This window comes from Vipera ursinii (genome assembly GCF_947247035.1).
Source record: "Vipera ursinii genome assembly, chromosome: 14".
Lineage (NCBI taxonomy): Eukaryota > Metazoa > Chordata > Lepidosauria > Squamata > Viperidae > Vipera > Vipera ursinii.
In genome coordinates this window covers 11206943-11222679 of record NC_139527.1, presented here as the reverse complement: position 1 = coordinate 11222679, position 15737 = coordinate 11206943, and the positions used below count along the sequence as shown (strand labels likewise).

At 47.2% G+C, this 15737-nt stretch overlaps 2 protein-coding genes across 5 annotated transcripts in view; both read right to left on the bottom strand.

Moving 5' to 3' along the window:
• The window catches only part of LIMK2 (LIM domain kinase 2), a 55725-nt gene extending 50524 nt beyond the window's left edge, over nucleotides 1–5201 (bottom strand). The window contains exon 1 of the mRNA XM_083373703.1: nucleotides 5064–5201. Within this exon, the coding sequence (XP_083229829.1) occupies nucleotides 5064–5091 (28 nt within the window). The 5' untranslated portion in view covers nucleotides 5092–5201. The remainder of the gene's footprint in view (nucleotides 1–5063) is intronic.
• Nucleotides 5202–6157: 956 nt separating this feature from the next.
• RNF185 (ring finger protein 185) overlaps nucleotides 6158–15737 on the bottom strand; it is a 17742-nt gene continuing 8162 nt past the window's right edge. For 3 of the 4 annotated variants that reach the window (XM_083373699.1, XM_083373701.1, XM_083373700.1), the window contains exons 3-6: nucleotides 14243–14261; nucleotides 11812–11924; nucleotides 10714–10768; nucleotides 6158–8044 (exon numbers count right to left, since the gene is read on the bottom strand). In XM_083373699.1, coding sequence (XP_083229825.1) covers nucleotides 7748–8044; nucleotides 10714–10768; nucleotides 11812–11924; nucleotides 14243–14261 — 484 coding nt within the window. In that variant the 3' untranslated portion in view covers nucleotides 6158–7747. Of the gene's footprint in view, nucleotides 8286–8918; nucleotides 9037–10713; nucleotides 10769–11811; nucleotides 11925–14242; nucleotides 14262–15737 lie in introns of all 4 variants that reach the window. The other variant, XM_083373702.1, reaches the window with a different exon arrangement.

Genomic DNA, 15737 nt, shown 5'->3' with positions numbered 1-15737 from the left:
ATGAAAGCGAACGGGAGGAAGAGCCGTGAGGCAGGCAGCCCCATGAAATCCTTTCTTATGCTGTGCAGTCATCAGACGAGCCCTGGCTGTGCCACAGGGAGCTGTGAGAAATCAGCCCGTGCACAATTTCAGAAGAAATTTCTGCAATACAATATTAAAAGCTCATTATCCATTAGGGCTGGATTATACAAGTATTAATTCAACTAAAGATTTTCCCTAGAGTTGTAATACTAGTGGACGATTTCTCAGAAAGGGAAATGCAAGCTTCCTTTAAGCTACAGACCAATTATCATTGATACTACAGCTCTGCTGTTATGTAACACTGGAAAGCTGGCCTTGTGAAACAGAGTATTCTGACGAAAAACCAAATTGAATTCAGTGAATGAAGCTCCCACAATAGGCCTCTTTTTAATATTGCATACTTTGGCTTCATAAATGTGCAAGTTCATTTCTCTTTATGTGATCTATTTTTGTGCAGCCAACAGAAACTAATTGGAGAAAATTACTAGCTATAGAGGGCACGGTCTCCGATTTTGTTCCAATTTGTAACTGAATATCCCAAGGTGGCTTTTCTTCTGCAGGATTTAGGTTCAATAACATCTTGGTGGCTTGCAATCAAGATAATGATGCCATATCACTGCTTTAAGTCTCAGATTAGGAAGTTGGTTGCTTAGTTGCAAATGCATGTATAGATATAGTCAGTATAACAGAAACCTTACTGAGACACAGAACATCCTGGATCCATAATTAGAGAAGGGTTCACTGGAAGAGATTCCTCTTTATAGCAAGGAGGATATCAATCTAACACAGTGAAAGATCAATTCCTGTGCAGAATTGCTCAAGATGGCAATAGCCAGTCTTAGAGATAAATCAGATTTTGAGAGATACTATTGAATGTCTGGTCAAAAGGCAAAACAAGAAGCAACAGATGGAAAGTAATCAAGGAGAAGGAATTTCCTGACAGTTAGAACAATTAACCAGTGGAACAATCTGCCTCCAGAAGTTGTGAATGCTCCAACAGTGGAAGTTTTTAAGAAGAGACTGGCCAGCCACTTGTCTGAAATGGTATAGGGTTTCCTGCCTGAGCAGGGGGTTGGACTAGAAAATCTCCAGGATCTCTTCCAACTCTATCATCATCATCATCATCATCACCATGCTGAAAGGAATCCTGAGATGGTAAAGATTGGGGAGACATACAAAGGAAAGGGTCTTACAATACTGTGTGAGTTACCTTCCATATTATATGCTGAAAACCTACTGAAGGAGGCTGAATTGGAAGATGAGTAGCTTTTAAAACTGGAGGAAGAACCATTAATAATCCATGTGATGCTAAAAAGGCAAATAAAACTACAAACTTCAGGAGCATGGTGGAAAACGGGGACTAAGGTTAAATAAAGAGAAGACCAATACTTAACGCCAACTATGAAAACACTGAAATGGCAGATAGCTTCGTCTGGTAGGATCGCCTATCAAAGGAATCACCAGTCAAAAAATACGTCACAGTCTAGTACTTAGTACAATAAAGGCCTCGGGGAAAATCCCAGGATATATCTACGCTTACAAAGATCGGAATCCTGCAGCCAGTGGTTTTCCTTGTGAGATTTCATGGAGGTGAAAGGATCTCTGGAGAAACAGCCACAGATCATTTTGAATTTTGGCTTTGGACAAGACTTCTGAGAATGCCATGGATAACCAAGAAAACAATGGGTCACAGAACAAATCAATCTAGAGATTTTACTCAGGGTGCATATGAATAGAGCCTCTTCTGGGACAAGAACGCTGGGACTCGTAGCTCTTGCCGAAGCAGCGGTTGGAGGCTTCGGCCATGTTACTGCCTTACCCCAAAGTGAGAAAGCTCAGTTGCAACCACTGAACCTTCTTCAGTAGCTGGATTTTGCTCCTTGGGCCAGAGTTCCAAGGGCAGGTGCAGCTTCAGGTCATTGGGCCACAGAGAAGGCTCAGGGGGATGCAAGCCTGGGGGAGGGGGGTGAGCACTGGGGTGATTAGTTGGGGTGAATGGCTGCCTTGACCAAGAGCAGGAGAATAAGGGGTAGGGGAGATTTGAGGAAAGCAGGAAGACATCAAGATCATGGGAGGTGTGGTGGGATCCCACGAGTGGGTCACTCATGAGAACACTGGGCATGCTGATTAAGCGCAATCTCAATGTCCAACCCAAAGGGTAGCCTTCACAGGGTGGTCTTTTCCCTGTAATTATTAATATTTCTTTCTTCCTTTAGTTACATTCTCTACTTTCTGTTCTCTCCTCCTCAAGTATGAGACTAATGCTATGTGATATGACAGAAATATTTAAAATGTGTATGAATACCTGAACATACATTTTGACATAACTCCACAGAAGCAAATGTAAATTTTCAGAATATATTCCTTCTTGCTTCCCTGGAAAGAAATCTGATAGTTGAAAGAGAAGGAATTCAAATGAATGCATCTCCAAGAGATGCTCATCTTGGAGCTGAAACCAGTCAGAAAAGATGACTCAGCTGCTGACTTCCCAAAGCCTGCCCCCAAATCAGTCAAAAATCTGCCTTCCCTAAGTTAAACCCGTTAGCCAATGTCCTGCCCAAAGAGCTTGTCCATCTTGTAACACCATTGTAAGTACTCCAAGAAAGCATTTGTTGGTCAATTGAGAGCAATAAGTAAGATTCCATGGCAGGAAAAGCAAGGAAGGGAGCTCAAAATGAGCAGGCATTCCCCAGCTGCTCTGGTAACATCATCTGTTCCCATGGATTAGCCGACCTGAAAAATTGTTGCTGGACTTGCTACATCTTCGACATTATCTGCAATATCCCTAATCCATGATCATGGATGAATTCATGAGTCAATGATATGACTGGGACCCAGTAGTCAATTGTTAACATCACAAATCTTCTCTCGACACAATAATCTGCCCTGTGCTCTGCAAAGAGCAAATGTTATTCAGGGTTTTTCTTTCCCTACAGACCCAAAGCTTGTCCTTCACATATGAACTTTTCTGCATGAATTAATTCTAGGTTCCACCAATACAGAAATGTTTTCTTTCCTTGGTGTACCTTAGGGAGAGTTGTTTCCTCCATCAGCTATCATTTGCTCTCTAACTGTACAGAGTTTTTATTTGGCCAAATGAATCTTGGCTCATTGTTCCAATCCTGGTATTATTTTTGCTCACAAACTACTATAAAGTTGCATTTGCGGCAAGATTCATACCAGACTGTACTCAGGAAGGAAAAGAAACATGGCATAAGTATTAGAGATCATGTGTCATGTTCCCTGATTGTTATTTCAGTTTCTTAAGGTATACCCGGAGACAGATATTTATTTCTTCTTGCTTCCTTCTCAGCTTTGAAAATCAGCTGAACACATACTTTTGAACCTCTCCTGCCCAAACCCTTTTAAGCTTTTTTATTCACTCACTTTGGTGAGCTCATTTCTTGGAAACGGGCTATTTTATATTCCCCTTGCAGTCTTTCCAGCGGCCTCTGCTTCCTCAGCAGGAAGCAGTCATTTAATCACCCACAGTGGGCAATCAAACGGGCTCCAAGGTATCCCCTTCCCAATCATATCCAGACGAGGGCTTTCCCCCAGTAGTAGAACACGCAGTCCTTGTTTGTTACTCTTCTGCACTCCTTCTGTCGAACTACTAAATTCTGTTAGTACTCCCACTTTGCTGGCTAAGTCACATTCCTGGAGGGTTCACAGACCACGAAACCTCAAACAGAACAAAATACCAAGATGTTAGAAAGGGGCTAGAATAAATTAGACTTCCAGCCTCTAAATTCTCTAAAGAAATCTGAGGCAAAAGCCCACCCTCTACAGCTGTAAAAATGATCACCTGGGTTCAGAGGCACCCAACGGTGAAGAACCCAGATCAGGTGAAATCCAATTACTACCTCATGGTTCTGACAGACGAAATTCTTCAAAAGAAAGGCATTGTTTACCTTAAAGGATCTTTTATTCCAGTAGCATAATATCGGCACTTACATAATCAAAGCCAAAAACTGAATTCCCCTCCCCTGGGCACGTAGTATCAAAGCACAATTCCCTCCTCCAATGAACAGTCATAAATCACATTCCCCAATTAGTGTGAAGCGCGGGCTTCCTCTCCAGCTCTCCAGCCCACCAATTCTTTATCAGCTCTGATTTCAACAACCTTGATTCTCAGGCTAGGTTCAGTGTTGTTAAGTCTAGCTGGACTCTCATTCACATCCCCCCCTCCCCAGCATCATCTAACTCTGAAAGCCAAGGGAAGAAAATGGCTACATTTCCATCTGTTGTCAATGCAAAAACATCCAATGTCAGCAGCGTTGACCTACCGAGCATGAAAATATTTCAGAGTTTCAATCAGTGCTTTTTTTGTAAAAGAAAAAGGTGCCGGAACTCACACACGTCATACAACCCGCCTTGCCTACCCTACAAGGTTCCATCCCCAAAAGGTGCCGGAACTCCGTTCTGAGCGTTCAAGGAGAAAAAAAGCCCTGGGTTCAATCAACACTCGGCTACTTTCCAAAGAACTCTGAACAACCACGAGCAACACAGAGGCCACATAATCTTTTTTTTAACCTAAGAGCGAGATCATTTTGTCTACTCTTTAAGAACCCAACCGTTTCGCCTGAGCTACGCTAGGAAGCGGCGATTTTTAAACACGTGCGGACTTTAACCCGCAAGATTCCCCTGCCGGGCCTTACGGTCGCCCAGGGGGAGAAAGCAGCCTTCGCGGGGCCAGCATGCCTTCAGCCGGGCCTCCAAACCCCCCCCCCGGGCTCCCACCACCGCCTGCAGGAGGCCGCTGGTTTTGCCGTTGGGAAATCCTCCCCGCCTCGCCCCTCCGGCGAGAGGCTCCCGGGCGGGCTCCCAAGGCGCCCTCCGAGGCCCCCGCCGGAGAGAAGCGGCCTCCGCGCCACTCCCCCCTCGCCGGCCAGGCTGGCTTGCAGCCGAGAGCCCCCACCCAGCCAGGGGCGTCCCGAGCCGGGGCCCGGATCCCACCGGAGGACGCGGCGCCGGGGAAACCGCGCCCCCCTCCCCGAGCCCTGGCGCCGCGCCAGCCGGCTCCCCCGCCGCCGCCTCCTTACCCGCCGCCGCGGCCCCCCCGCCGTCCATGGCCTCCGAGCGCCGCCTCAGCCGCCCCGCGCGCGCGCGCGTGACGTCACCGCCAGGGCCAAGGAGGGACCCTCGCCCCCCCCCCCCCCAGCCCACGCCGCGCGCCAGCACAGCGGACACCGCGAGCGACGCCGCACCTGGACCTCCGGGCGCGCCCCGCCCCTGCCCGCGCGCGGCCAAGGATTGGTCTCGGGCCGGTCCCGCCCCGCTTCCACGCCCACCGCTTCCGACCAATGGAGCCGCGGAATGAGCCCTGGCCGCCCGCCTCCTCCGCTTCAACTTCTTCCTGCGCCGTTCTGTCCCCGCCCCTCGTTCAGACGGGGAGCCAATCGGCGCCTGCCGTTCCCCCCCCTCCCGCCGCACGTGGCTGCGATGCGACCGACGGCAATTCGCGAGCGAGCGCGGAAGCTCCGGGCGGCTTGAGTTCCCACGATGCGGGTTCAGGCGCCGCCGGCTGCAGGGCTCTGCGAGCCTCGGTTGGCTTTCCCCGAAGGGAGCGTCCAGCCCGAGGCTCGCTCCAGTGGCGGAGATTCTTCGGGCGAAGCCACGGGACGCCGGGTGCGACTCGCGTTTGCCAGAGACCCTGTCGTGGGAACACGCTCGGCAGCTGCCCGGAGCTTGCGAGAGAGGGAGGCAGCGGGGCTGCTGAGCAGCTCTCGCGCCTTCGCGAAGCCCGCAAACCCAGGTGCGTGCCCAGCCACGACGAAGCGGCTTCTTTCGCCTCCGCCGCCCAAGAATGAAGCAATGTGAAGCGGGCAACGGTCGCTGCGACGGCCCTGCTTGGCTGGCGGAAAGCAAGGGGCGAGGGGACAGACCGGGACGCTTCAGCTCTGACGGCGTTGCAGCGCCGCGGAACCTGGACGATCCAGTCGGGGGGCGTACCTGGTTCTGCGCTCCAGCCGCCTGGCTGAAGTCAGGTTCGGCTGGAGGTCCGAGGTGAATGGCAATGGGAAGCCCGGGCGTCCACCCGATGATCAGGGAGTCAAGCCACGGGATGAGGCTCCACTTTCACGGTGGCAGCACCTCTCCAATTTGCAGGAAATTAACTCTACACACAGCAGTAAGATAATGTAAAAAGGTGTTTATTCTGACTTTCACAACAGTGAAAATTAGTGAACGGCAGTGTTGCACAGTGGTACCATACTTTTGCTAACCACAAACGAGGAGGAATCTGAATAGATGGTGTGGAGGGAAAAAGGGATACAAAGAGTGTGGGCAGGAAGACCAGAGGAAGTCGGGGTGGGTCTGCTTATCAAGCAACCATGACTGGAGGGGCCAGTGGCTCTCTGAAGCCCAGAATCAGCTGCTGCAGTTCAGCCAAAAAGTTTTTCAGATGCCACCAATTCTGTTCCCCCCAAAGGCAGACAAGGCGGGAATAACCCCACCACCAAAGACAGTGGACCTTGGCCAGCACAATCAATCCAACAGTCAATGCCTGACATTTCAACACTATCCCAGCCATTTGACCATTTGGATAAGACTGATTTTAGAAAGACAGCTTTTCCAGTTTCTAGGAAAGGGAGAAAGTGTTATTTGTATTAAAATGCAACTGAACGCTTTTTTGCTGACAGTAGGTGGCGCTGATCTCCATTCAAGGGATGGAGTCTTGTTAACAAGTCTGATTTTGCTGATAAGAGAGAGCACATCCCTTTGTCAAGCTAGGTCTGCCTCCTGTACTGAAAGACCAAGAGCCAGGACAGAATTTGGGCCACAAGAAAATTCACATTTGGTATCTTACTTCGGTGAAAGGAAATGGTGGTGACATGCATCTTGCTCTTGAGATTGCCAACCTCACCCCCCACATCACTCTTACAGAAAAATAAAACCTCAACATCAGTGGTCTCCGGTAACATCCAGAAGATCAAAAGAATTGCAAAATAAGTCCTTGAGAGGCACCCTTACAAGAATATTGGCAGTCATTCAAGTGAGAGGTTTGCATCCTGTGGGCCCACAACATTTTTAAAGCGTGATTCCTCTTGCACCGCTTCTGTAAAGAGCTTTCCAAATGCACCCAGTACCATCCTGTGAGATGCTGTGTAGCTAAAGCCCATGATTACCCTTCAAAAAATCACGTCTTTGGTAATTTGAAAAAGCTCACACACCAATGGCCCCTTGGCCACATGCAAACTGTTTAAGCAGAATTCCTTGTTCTTGTAAAAAATGTACAGGTGTGTTCCCATTTGTGTAATAATCATTACTGTGAGTTGGGGAGACCTCAAATACTCAGTGAATTACCCCTGTAAGAGACTGTCCTACACTCCTCCCAGTTAACCGATCCCAAATATGGAAAAAATGTACATTTCGAGGAGGAGATGCATCTAAATAAGAACAGCTGAAATTATGTCTAGCTAAATTAAAAGTTGATAGCTGCTACAAACCCTTTAAAACACTGCTTTTATCAGCAAGGAAGTGTGCTGCATGACAGCCAGCAGCCCCTCCAAAACCCTGAGATGAGATTCCCTCTCACCCCCCCACCCCCCCACCCCCGCCCAATTCCAGTAAATTTAGATATGCTACTGTTTTAGGTTAAAAAGTCTTTTATCCTTTCATTTTTGTGATTGCTGGAAAAACAAAGATGGTCTTTTATCACTTGGGTATGTAACAGCAGGAATGGGACACAATCCTCTTCAGCCAGATGTCTTATTTATAGAAGATATTACCTGGAGTCAGTTGGCTTTTGAGCAAGATGTACAGCTGGGTTCTGAAGTCCACTGCTCTCCTTCCTCTCCCTGCTCGAGACAAGATAGTGGGGCATGTGGCAAGGGGCTCCGTTGCCAGCCACCATTTCCAATTCCCTTTGGAGCAGCATCTCTTCCAGATATTTGGCACAAGATTCAAACACTCCGCACTGAGATACAGAGCTCAAAGCTAGGGTTGCAGTTCCAGCCAGATCCTGGCTGTGTGAGATACAGCTGAGCTTCAGAGAACTTCCCAAAATATTAACACCATAGTTCTGGAAAAATAAGAGAGACTCCGTCTCACACAAAGACACCAGTGGCTTTCAGGAACCCATCATTAGCTGCAGAATTGGACACCGAGAGGGAGACAAGCAGCAGTCTGTGGCCGGTTCAGAGCTCCGCAAGATATGGAGCAAAGTTAAGCTATCAGGAGCCAGAACATGATGACCAGGGCCACGAACAGGAAGAGGCGAGAGAGAAACTGTTCGTCCACATACTGAGGAGTCCCTGGGACAGCTAAGGAAAGAAAAAAACAAGGCACAGTTATCACCTTTCTGTCAGAATTTACAAATGGAATGTTATCTTTTTCCAGACTTGGCGCTCTAAGTGTGGAATCAGACTCTAAAGCTTTTTTTATTAGAAAGCTTCCCAGAATCTTTAAAATGGACAGTCCCTAAAACTGTCTTGTCTTCTTTGAAACAGATGCACTTCGGCAGGACCAGGCTTTTGTGCATTAGCTGTTCAGGAAGGTCGTAAAAACAACCAGTGGAACAGCCTGCCTCCAGAAGGTGTGGGTGCTCCAACACCGGAGGTTTCTAAAGAGAGAATGGACAGCCATTTCTCCAGAATGGTACAGCGTCTCCAGCTTGGACAGGAGGTTGGAGTAGAGGACCTCCAACGTTCCTTCCATCTCTATTTTGTATTCTTCAGGTTTTGCAAAGATCTCCCAAAGGGGATGTCCCCATTCTGTAGAGCTTGCTGGGACTTGTCAGATGGTGACTCTGAAGAAGGTCACATACAACAGAGATGCTCACTGGGCAAAATGAGTAGATGAGCATTGATTCAGGGATCAATAGTTAAGCAAAACAGATCAGAATGCAACGCCAGCGCAATGATGATTGGCCAGGCTAATTTTATTTAATTCCGTACCTGGAGGGGGCCGGCCATCATTTATATTGAAGGCTGTAGCAAATATGCCAAAGGGAAACGCTCCAATTCCAAATGACATTTGGAAGCCTCCATCACCAAAGCCAAAACCCTGGAAACCCTAGAAACAAAAATTGATCAACTTGCATAGAGAGATGTCCTAGTTCACAAACTAAAACCTGACTGGCTGCAGCCTCTTTCAGCAGATTAGAGGGACCTCCAACGGTGCACTGTGAGAACGTGATGAGCTGAAAGCAGCACCCCGAGACCAGACTACTTTATGGACCTGGCTCCGTTTCCCTCCCAACAGAAGGGAATAAATATAGCTCTGTGGAGTTCTTGCTGCTCTTCAAGCTCGGGGGTTTGCTTGCAGACATTTCATTGCCCAACTAGGGAACATCATCAGTGCTTCTTTGGCCTTGCCTCCTTCCAGCCAAGCGGCCATTTTTTTCTGCCATCCTCCACTGTAGCCTTGCAGAGATGAGATTTTATCCAGACAGATTGTCTCTGGATAAAGAACCTCCACAGAAATACAGTGACAGGAGAATCGTTCAAGGCTTTGTAGGAGGAGAGCTGTGCTAGTCCACGGTAGCAAAACATTAGGAGTGTGTAATCCCTTTTTCAACCAACATATTTTATTAAATTTTGTTTCATTAAATGGGTTCTTCAGAAAAGGTGCTGCACACTCCTGATGCTTGAGCTGCAGCTCATGAAAGTTTATGCCTTTTAACAGAATTAGTTAGCTGTGAAAGGTGCTACCAGACTTCTGATTTTCATGGCTTTGTTAGTTTATTCCCCGTATGATCTTTTGGGTGCAAGAGTGTAGCGTGTTTCCAACTTAAATTTAGCAAGTTGGCAGACTGCTAGCTCGCCCAGTATTTTAAGAGATGAGCAAGATAGTTCTTGGCTGGTCACAGGTCACGAAACCTGCATGAGCCTATCCCCATAGCAAAAAGAGTCCGAGGATGAGAGATCACCTCCAGGCTGGGCAAGGCAGCCTGTGCACTTTGCCACGAGAGCTCCAGGCAGAAGCCATGCCAAAAAGCCTCCACCTTCAGCACCTGATTCAATAAGGCACTGGCTCTCCGGGGAGTAGAAGAACAAAGTGCTCCTTAATCACCCCCAGCAGAGCTGCTGGTTTGATGAAAAGAGAGCCGAGAGCAGCCTCTGGAGGCTCCCGCCGACTTGCATGGAAACAGGCAACTCTTTCATCAGGTACTCTTCCCCAACCTGGGGCTACGAAAAGTTAAAATGGCCCATTTTCTCCAGAGTCTCCTATTTGTAAAATCAGCATTCACAGTCTCTTTGGACACAACTTGCTGCACCTCCTGCAATTGCAGGGTAACTTGATACCCACCATATTTCAAGGCTGGGTTTCCAACCTTGGCAACCTTAAAACTTGTAGACTCCCAGGATTCTGAAATCCCTGTCTAAAAGTCTCTGCATAAATCAGCTGTGTCCTACCTCAGCAGCTTTAAGATTTATGGACTCCCAACTCCCAGAACTGCTTTGCTGCCTGGGGAATTCTGGGCGTTAGAGTCCAGAAGTCTTAAATTTGCCAGAACTGGACACCCTTGTTTTAAGGGCAGTTGCACGGCAGCTGGAAGTTTGCAAAATCAACACCAAAGCATTATTTCTACCAGCGGTTTCACTCTCTCTACAGAAATGGTCATCCAAGATTGGTCTGGTTTAATTTGGCTTACAAAGACCTGCAGTGGACAAGCCTGAAGGGCTCCAGACTCGCAGCATTTTTCCCCTCCGTAATTCTGAGAAGCCTCTCCCAAATTCTGTTACTCACCCCTCTATTTTCTGGCTCAGGTCTCTGGCCTTGAGGTCGAGGCGGCGTTTTCTCCCTGCAAGATACAATTCATTATGGGGCTCAGTGAGGGCATTTAGCAGTCGACTTGGGGCCTGAATGGGGAACTATCACACTGAAGGTGGCTGATCGACTAATAGCAACATGTCTGGTCGGACACGCCAGATCACCCTCTCGCTGTTCCAGAAACACCCGGAGTAGGGAATGGCAACCTGTCCAGGCAGGTAATTTGTTGAATAATGGCCCAAACATTACAACATTCTGCATACCTTGCAGAAGAACATGCAAATGTTCCTCAAGAGAGTTGCAGACCTGGCTGCCACAGAGCCAGTCACAGGCAGACAGCCACGTCCTGAAAAGGCTCTTCCTGGAGGTGTACAGAAACCCAGCAAAGTTCACTGCAGGGATGCAGAAGCAGCTTCCAAGCCTACTGGAGCATCTGCCAGGAGACCCCTCCATGTTTCAACAGACCCCGGTCATGAGAACCCTACACAGGCTAGTATGAGCTACGTAGGAGTAATGTCTAGAAAAAAGCCATTACTGACTGTCTTCTGAAAGAATCCCAATAAAGTCCTAAAAAGAGAAAAATCCTCCTGGATACCAGTTTTTTCAGTTATTATTTCTAAGTTCCAAAGAAGGCTTCCACTATTCAGTAATGCAGCTGCCTATGGCAGACTTGGACTATGACCTGTAAAGCTTACGTAATGCTAAATTTGTCCATCCTTAAGATTCCTTCTTGTCTAGCCTACCAAGATAGGGAGAGGATGGGAGGAGAAATCCCCAGAATCAATCTTTGCTTGTTGATTTTTGGCCTGTGAGCCTCCTGGGTAGACACACCAAAATGAAGATCTGGAACACTATTTCCCAACTCCAGCTGCATCATGTGAAGCTGCACAGGACACCCCCCCCCAAGTAACCAACATTTGGATGGTGAGATTCTTACAGGTAAGAAAAAAAGGTTGCCGAAACCTGAAGACTAAACCTGAGTCAAGAGACGGCAGACAGGTTTTCTTCCATGAATTCCACTTGAGTAGACCTTGAAAGCAAAAGACTGTTCCCAGGAGAGATCTGGGGTCTTACCTGGGGTCCTGTTGTCCGGTGCTGCCCCTTCCATAAAGTGGTATAACTTTATCACGGCTGATTCCTGCTTTGCATACAGGACACACCTGTCTGTTTGGCCTGGTCTCCAGCCACTGAAAGGCAGAAGAGAGGAACGGCATCTGGTGAAAACCTGGACTACAGCAGAAGAATGCCTTGTGCCTCCCAGGCCTCGGGGTAGGGAGTCTGTGGAACTCTGGCATGGTCGCTAGTTGTGTGGCCTGTCTGGACACCTGGGTGACTTTTCTTGACTTTTCTATTTTAAGCATAATCACTTAGGGGCCATCCAGAGTCATTTTGGAATTCAGGACCTTCTAAATTTACTAAATAAAAAATAAAAATAAAACATGGAGTTCTGCAAAGATGCCAAGATATTGGCTTGACAGGTAATCCTTGTTTAGTGAGCACAATTAGGACCGGCAACATGGTCCTTAAGCAAGACTGCCCTTTATGATGTTACTTCAGGTTTCCTCTGCTTTATAGCATCAGATACAATTTCAAACAGCTGGGTGAGCCCAAATGGCTGAGAAAAGGGCAAATCTTAAAGCCCTTTTTTTCTCACTCCCCCATTCTTTGGAAGGCTCATCCCGGTGCTGGGATACGTAGCAAGAAGAGAATTGATGCAGAGGAAGGGATTACAAGAGACTAAGTCAGCACACAATAGAAACGCACGTGGAAAGGAATGCACTGGTGTTCAGGAGGCAAACAAAAGCCTTTAGTGTGAAACTGAGGAGGATCTTGTCAATTTCAGGCTGCAGCTGCAGGTCAGAGAGCTGAGCTTATTAACTTGCTGCACTGCAGAGAAAAGCAGCTCAAGAAGAGAGAGCTGCTTTAGACAATCTCTGGGGGTGGGGGGAAAGGAAAAAAAGGGTCAGGCGTAGGACAATGGGTGTTACCTGACTGTAATGGTGAACAGGGACCGAGATCATAAATATGGGCTTTGGTCACAAAGTTACTTTTACATTGCAACTGAATGGCCATTTGCAGGGCCCAAAGTGTCCAGCTCTTTCCCCTCCCACAGAGCTCCCAGCACTGTAAAATAATCCCGGACAGAGGCTTGGCACTTCCACAATTTTACACTGTTGGGATTATGGAGATGATTCGTCCTCAAGCCTTTCACCCGTTCAATGGGAGATGGGTCAGCACCTTTTCCCACATTTCAAATTGAATATCAAGAGACACCAACTATCTCAATGTCTGTCAGGCCCAGCCCAGGAACGACATAAAACAAATCCAGGCAAAGTTCTGTTTTTGTTCATGCCAAATAGACAGAATCTTGCCAGACTAAATCTTTGCTCTCTCGCACCCGAGTATTCTGGGACATTACTACCGTGTTTCCCCTGAAAGTAAGACCTACCCCGAAAATAAGCCCTAGCTTGATTTTTGTGGGGTGGGGGGTGGATGGGCCTAATATAAGACTTACCCCGAAAATAAGCCCTAGCACCCGCTTACCGTTGCAGCCTGCCTCTCCTCACCGGCCCACGTCTTCTGCAGCGTCTCCAGACCTGCATTTCAGAGTCAGAGGCCTTTCCGGACAGGCCTCTGCAGCCAAGAACCAAACTACGGATTCAGTCCATACCTCGTTTCTCAGCTGCAGAAGCCTTCCGGAAAGGCCTGATGGAGTAATGCAGGCTGGAGCTCCATTCTCAGCTGCAGAATGAAGCTGCTCCTTCGGCTGCAGAAGAAGTGGGCTGGCTGGCTGGCTGGGCGGGGCTGTTGGTGCTGGAGGGGAGTGGAAAAGACACACACACCACACGCCTGAAAATAAGACCGGGTCTTATTTTGGGGGAAACACGGTAAGAGCGGCTATTCTTCCTCGCCTCCTATCCATCTCCGAGCTCTTTTCTTACCTCCCTCCTTCCTGCGAAACTGCTGCTTCACTGTAGGCCATCACACCCCCTCCCCCTCCATAGGCACACTCCACCACAGTATCTCACCTATCTTACCTGAAAGTTCACAAGATCCTTACGTGAGAGCATCAAAATCTCATCAAAGATCCAATGTTTCAAAACACTGTGTTATCTGCCGGGGTTGGGAAATGTGACTTAAGCCCACCATATATTCTAAAAGGAGTCCCCTAAAACCATCTAATCTGCCATCTGAGGTATTAATCTAACCTGCCTCACAGAGTGACAGAAAGGATAGCCAGTATGGATCTTGAATGCTTGCTGTGACTAAACCATGGGTCTCATTGCCACTCATCCCTTTCCTACCAAGCCCCCAAACAGAAGATTGCCAACAATTGCACGGTTAACACTAATTACCAAACAGAATTGCCTTGGGGAGGACGCACAATCCATTTAGAAATGGAGAGGCATATTGCACCTTCTCAAAGTCCCTTGGGAAACCAAGAAGGTGGACTGGGTAATAACCAAAGCTGATGAAAGACAAAGCAAAGCAGAATCAGACTTACCTGGTGTAAACAAGGCCAACTGCAGGGATTCCCAAAGTGATTTGTTCATAAAGTAGAACGTCCACAGAGGTAGCAGTGGGGAGAAAGATCGACACACACACAAATTAGATGTGTACAATCAGAAACCTGGAAGCCAGCTCTCAGACAATACAGATTCGACTCTCAGACAATACTACAGTATTTCAAAAGGCAGCAGCAAAAGCGGATTTTCCTGCTTTTTTTAATAGCTGGTCTTTACATGTATACCAGACATGTCAAACTCGTGACATCACGTGAAGTCACGCAACGTATTGGGACGGTTTTGCCATTGCCGGCAATGGGGTGGGTGTAGCTTCTGGATGACACGTCCGGCCCATGGGCCGGCGGTTTGACACCCCTGATGTACACAAACCAGCGTAGAGATTTCTTGAGCTAAGGGACTCTAAAATGGAACTCCCCTTACTCAGAAAGCATGAATTGAATTCCGCATAGTTGAATTCTGAATTAACTAAATTCTGTGGAATAAAGAAAAGAACGTGACTGAAGAACAAGTCCCATCCCCAGGAAATGCAGCGCGAGACACAGCCTGAATAACAAAATGACAGCAGACACAGAAAAAGAAGACAGGATTTCTTGCTCTGCCAAGTCTCAGAAGACAGTTGGTCTCAAATCTTGAATCATCAGCTGGGCAGATTCTTGGATGCATTCTCACATTACCTACAGCTGTTCCACTTATGTCACTTAAGATATTTCCACCCCTGTTAACTGCAGGTCCTACTTATGGAAATCCAGGATTATTTAAGATAGGATGTTTTTATACTTATGTGAAATGTTATACCCTGGCCTGGTGGAAAATGCACATATTAAAAATGCCCTCCAGGAACTCCTGTTTTGTAACCCAGAGTTTGGCCCATTGTCTTCTTCACATTTTCATAACTGTGGCTGAAGCTCAGGGCCATTATACCGAGAGAAAACCAAAAAGTCTAGATTTCGTGGCTGGATTTGCAGCTGGGGTACAAGACAAGATGGTTCATTCCATCTGCTTTAAATTCAACAAGTTTTATTTTAGAAAAGATAAGAGACAAATGTAAACTGTAATATTAATTCAGAGTGAATAAATGCAATCACAATTGTATGGATGCTGTCAAAAGCCTCTTGGCTGCAACTAAGCAACATCTGAAATTCAGATTCCCAACAAAGCTATTTCTGAGGATGTGACAAAAAAATGCCAAGAATCTAAATCTGATAAATAAAAATAAAATAAATAATGGAGGAAGCCCTCTTTTTCTAATTTCAACTACTGGATTACCTACCCCATTATTGTCAACGCTGTCCCAATTTCATAGTTAATTTACCTACAGTTTAACCCTGGTTGCATGAACAGTAATTAGCTGTGCTTACACATGGTTTACAAACAGCTAGATTTGCACAATAGGCTGAGCCAAAGTCAATCAAGCCACATTATGCTATGGCATAGTATAAACATCCAGCCAGTAATTAACAGATTAGGGGCACA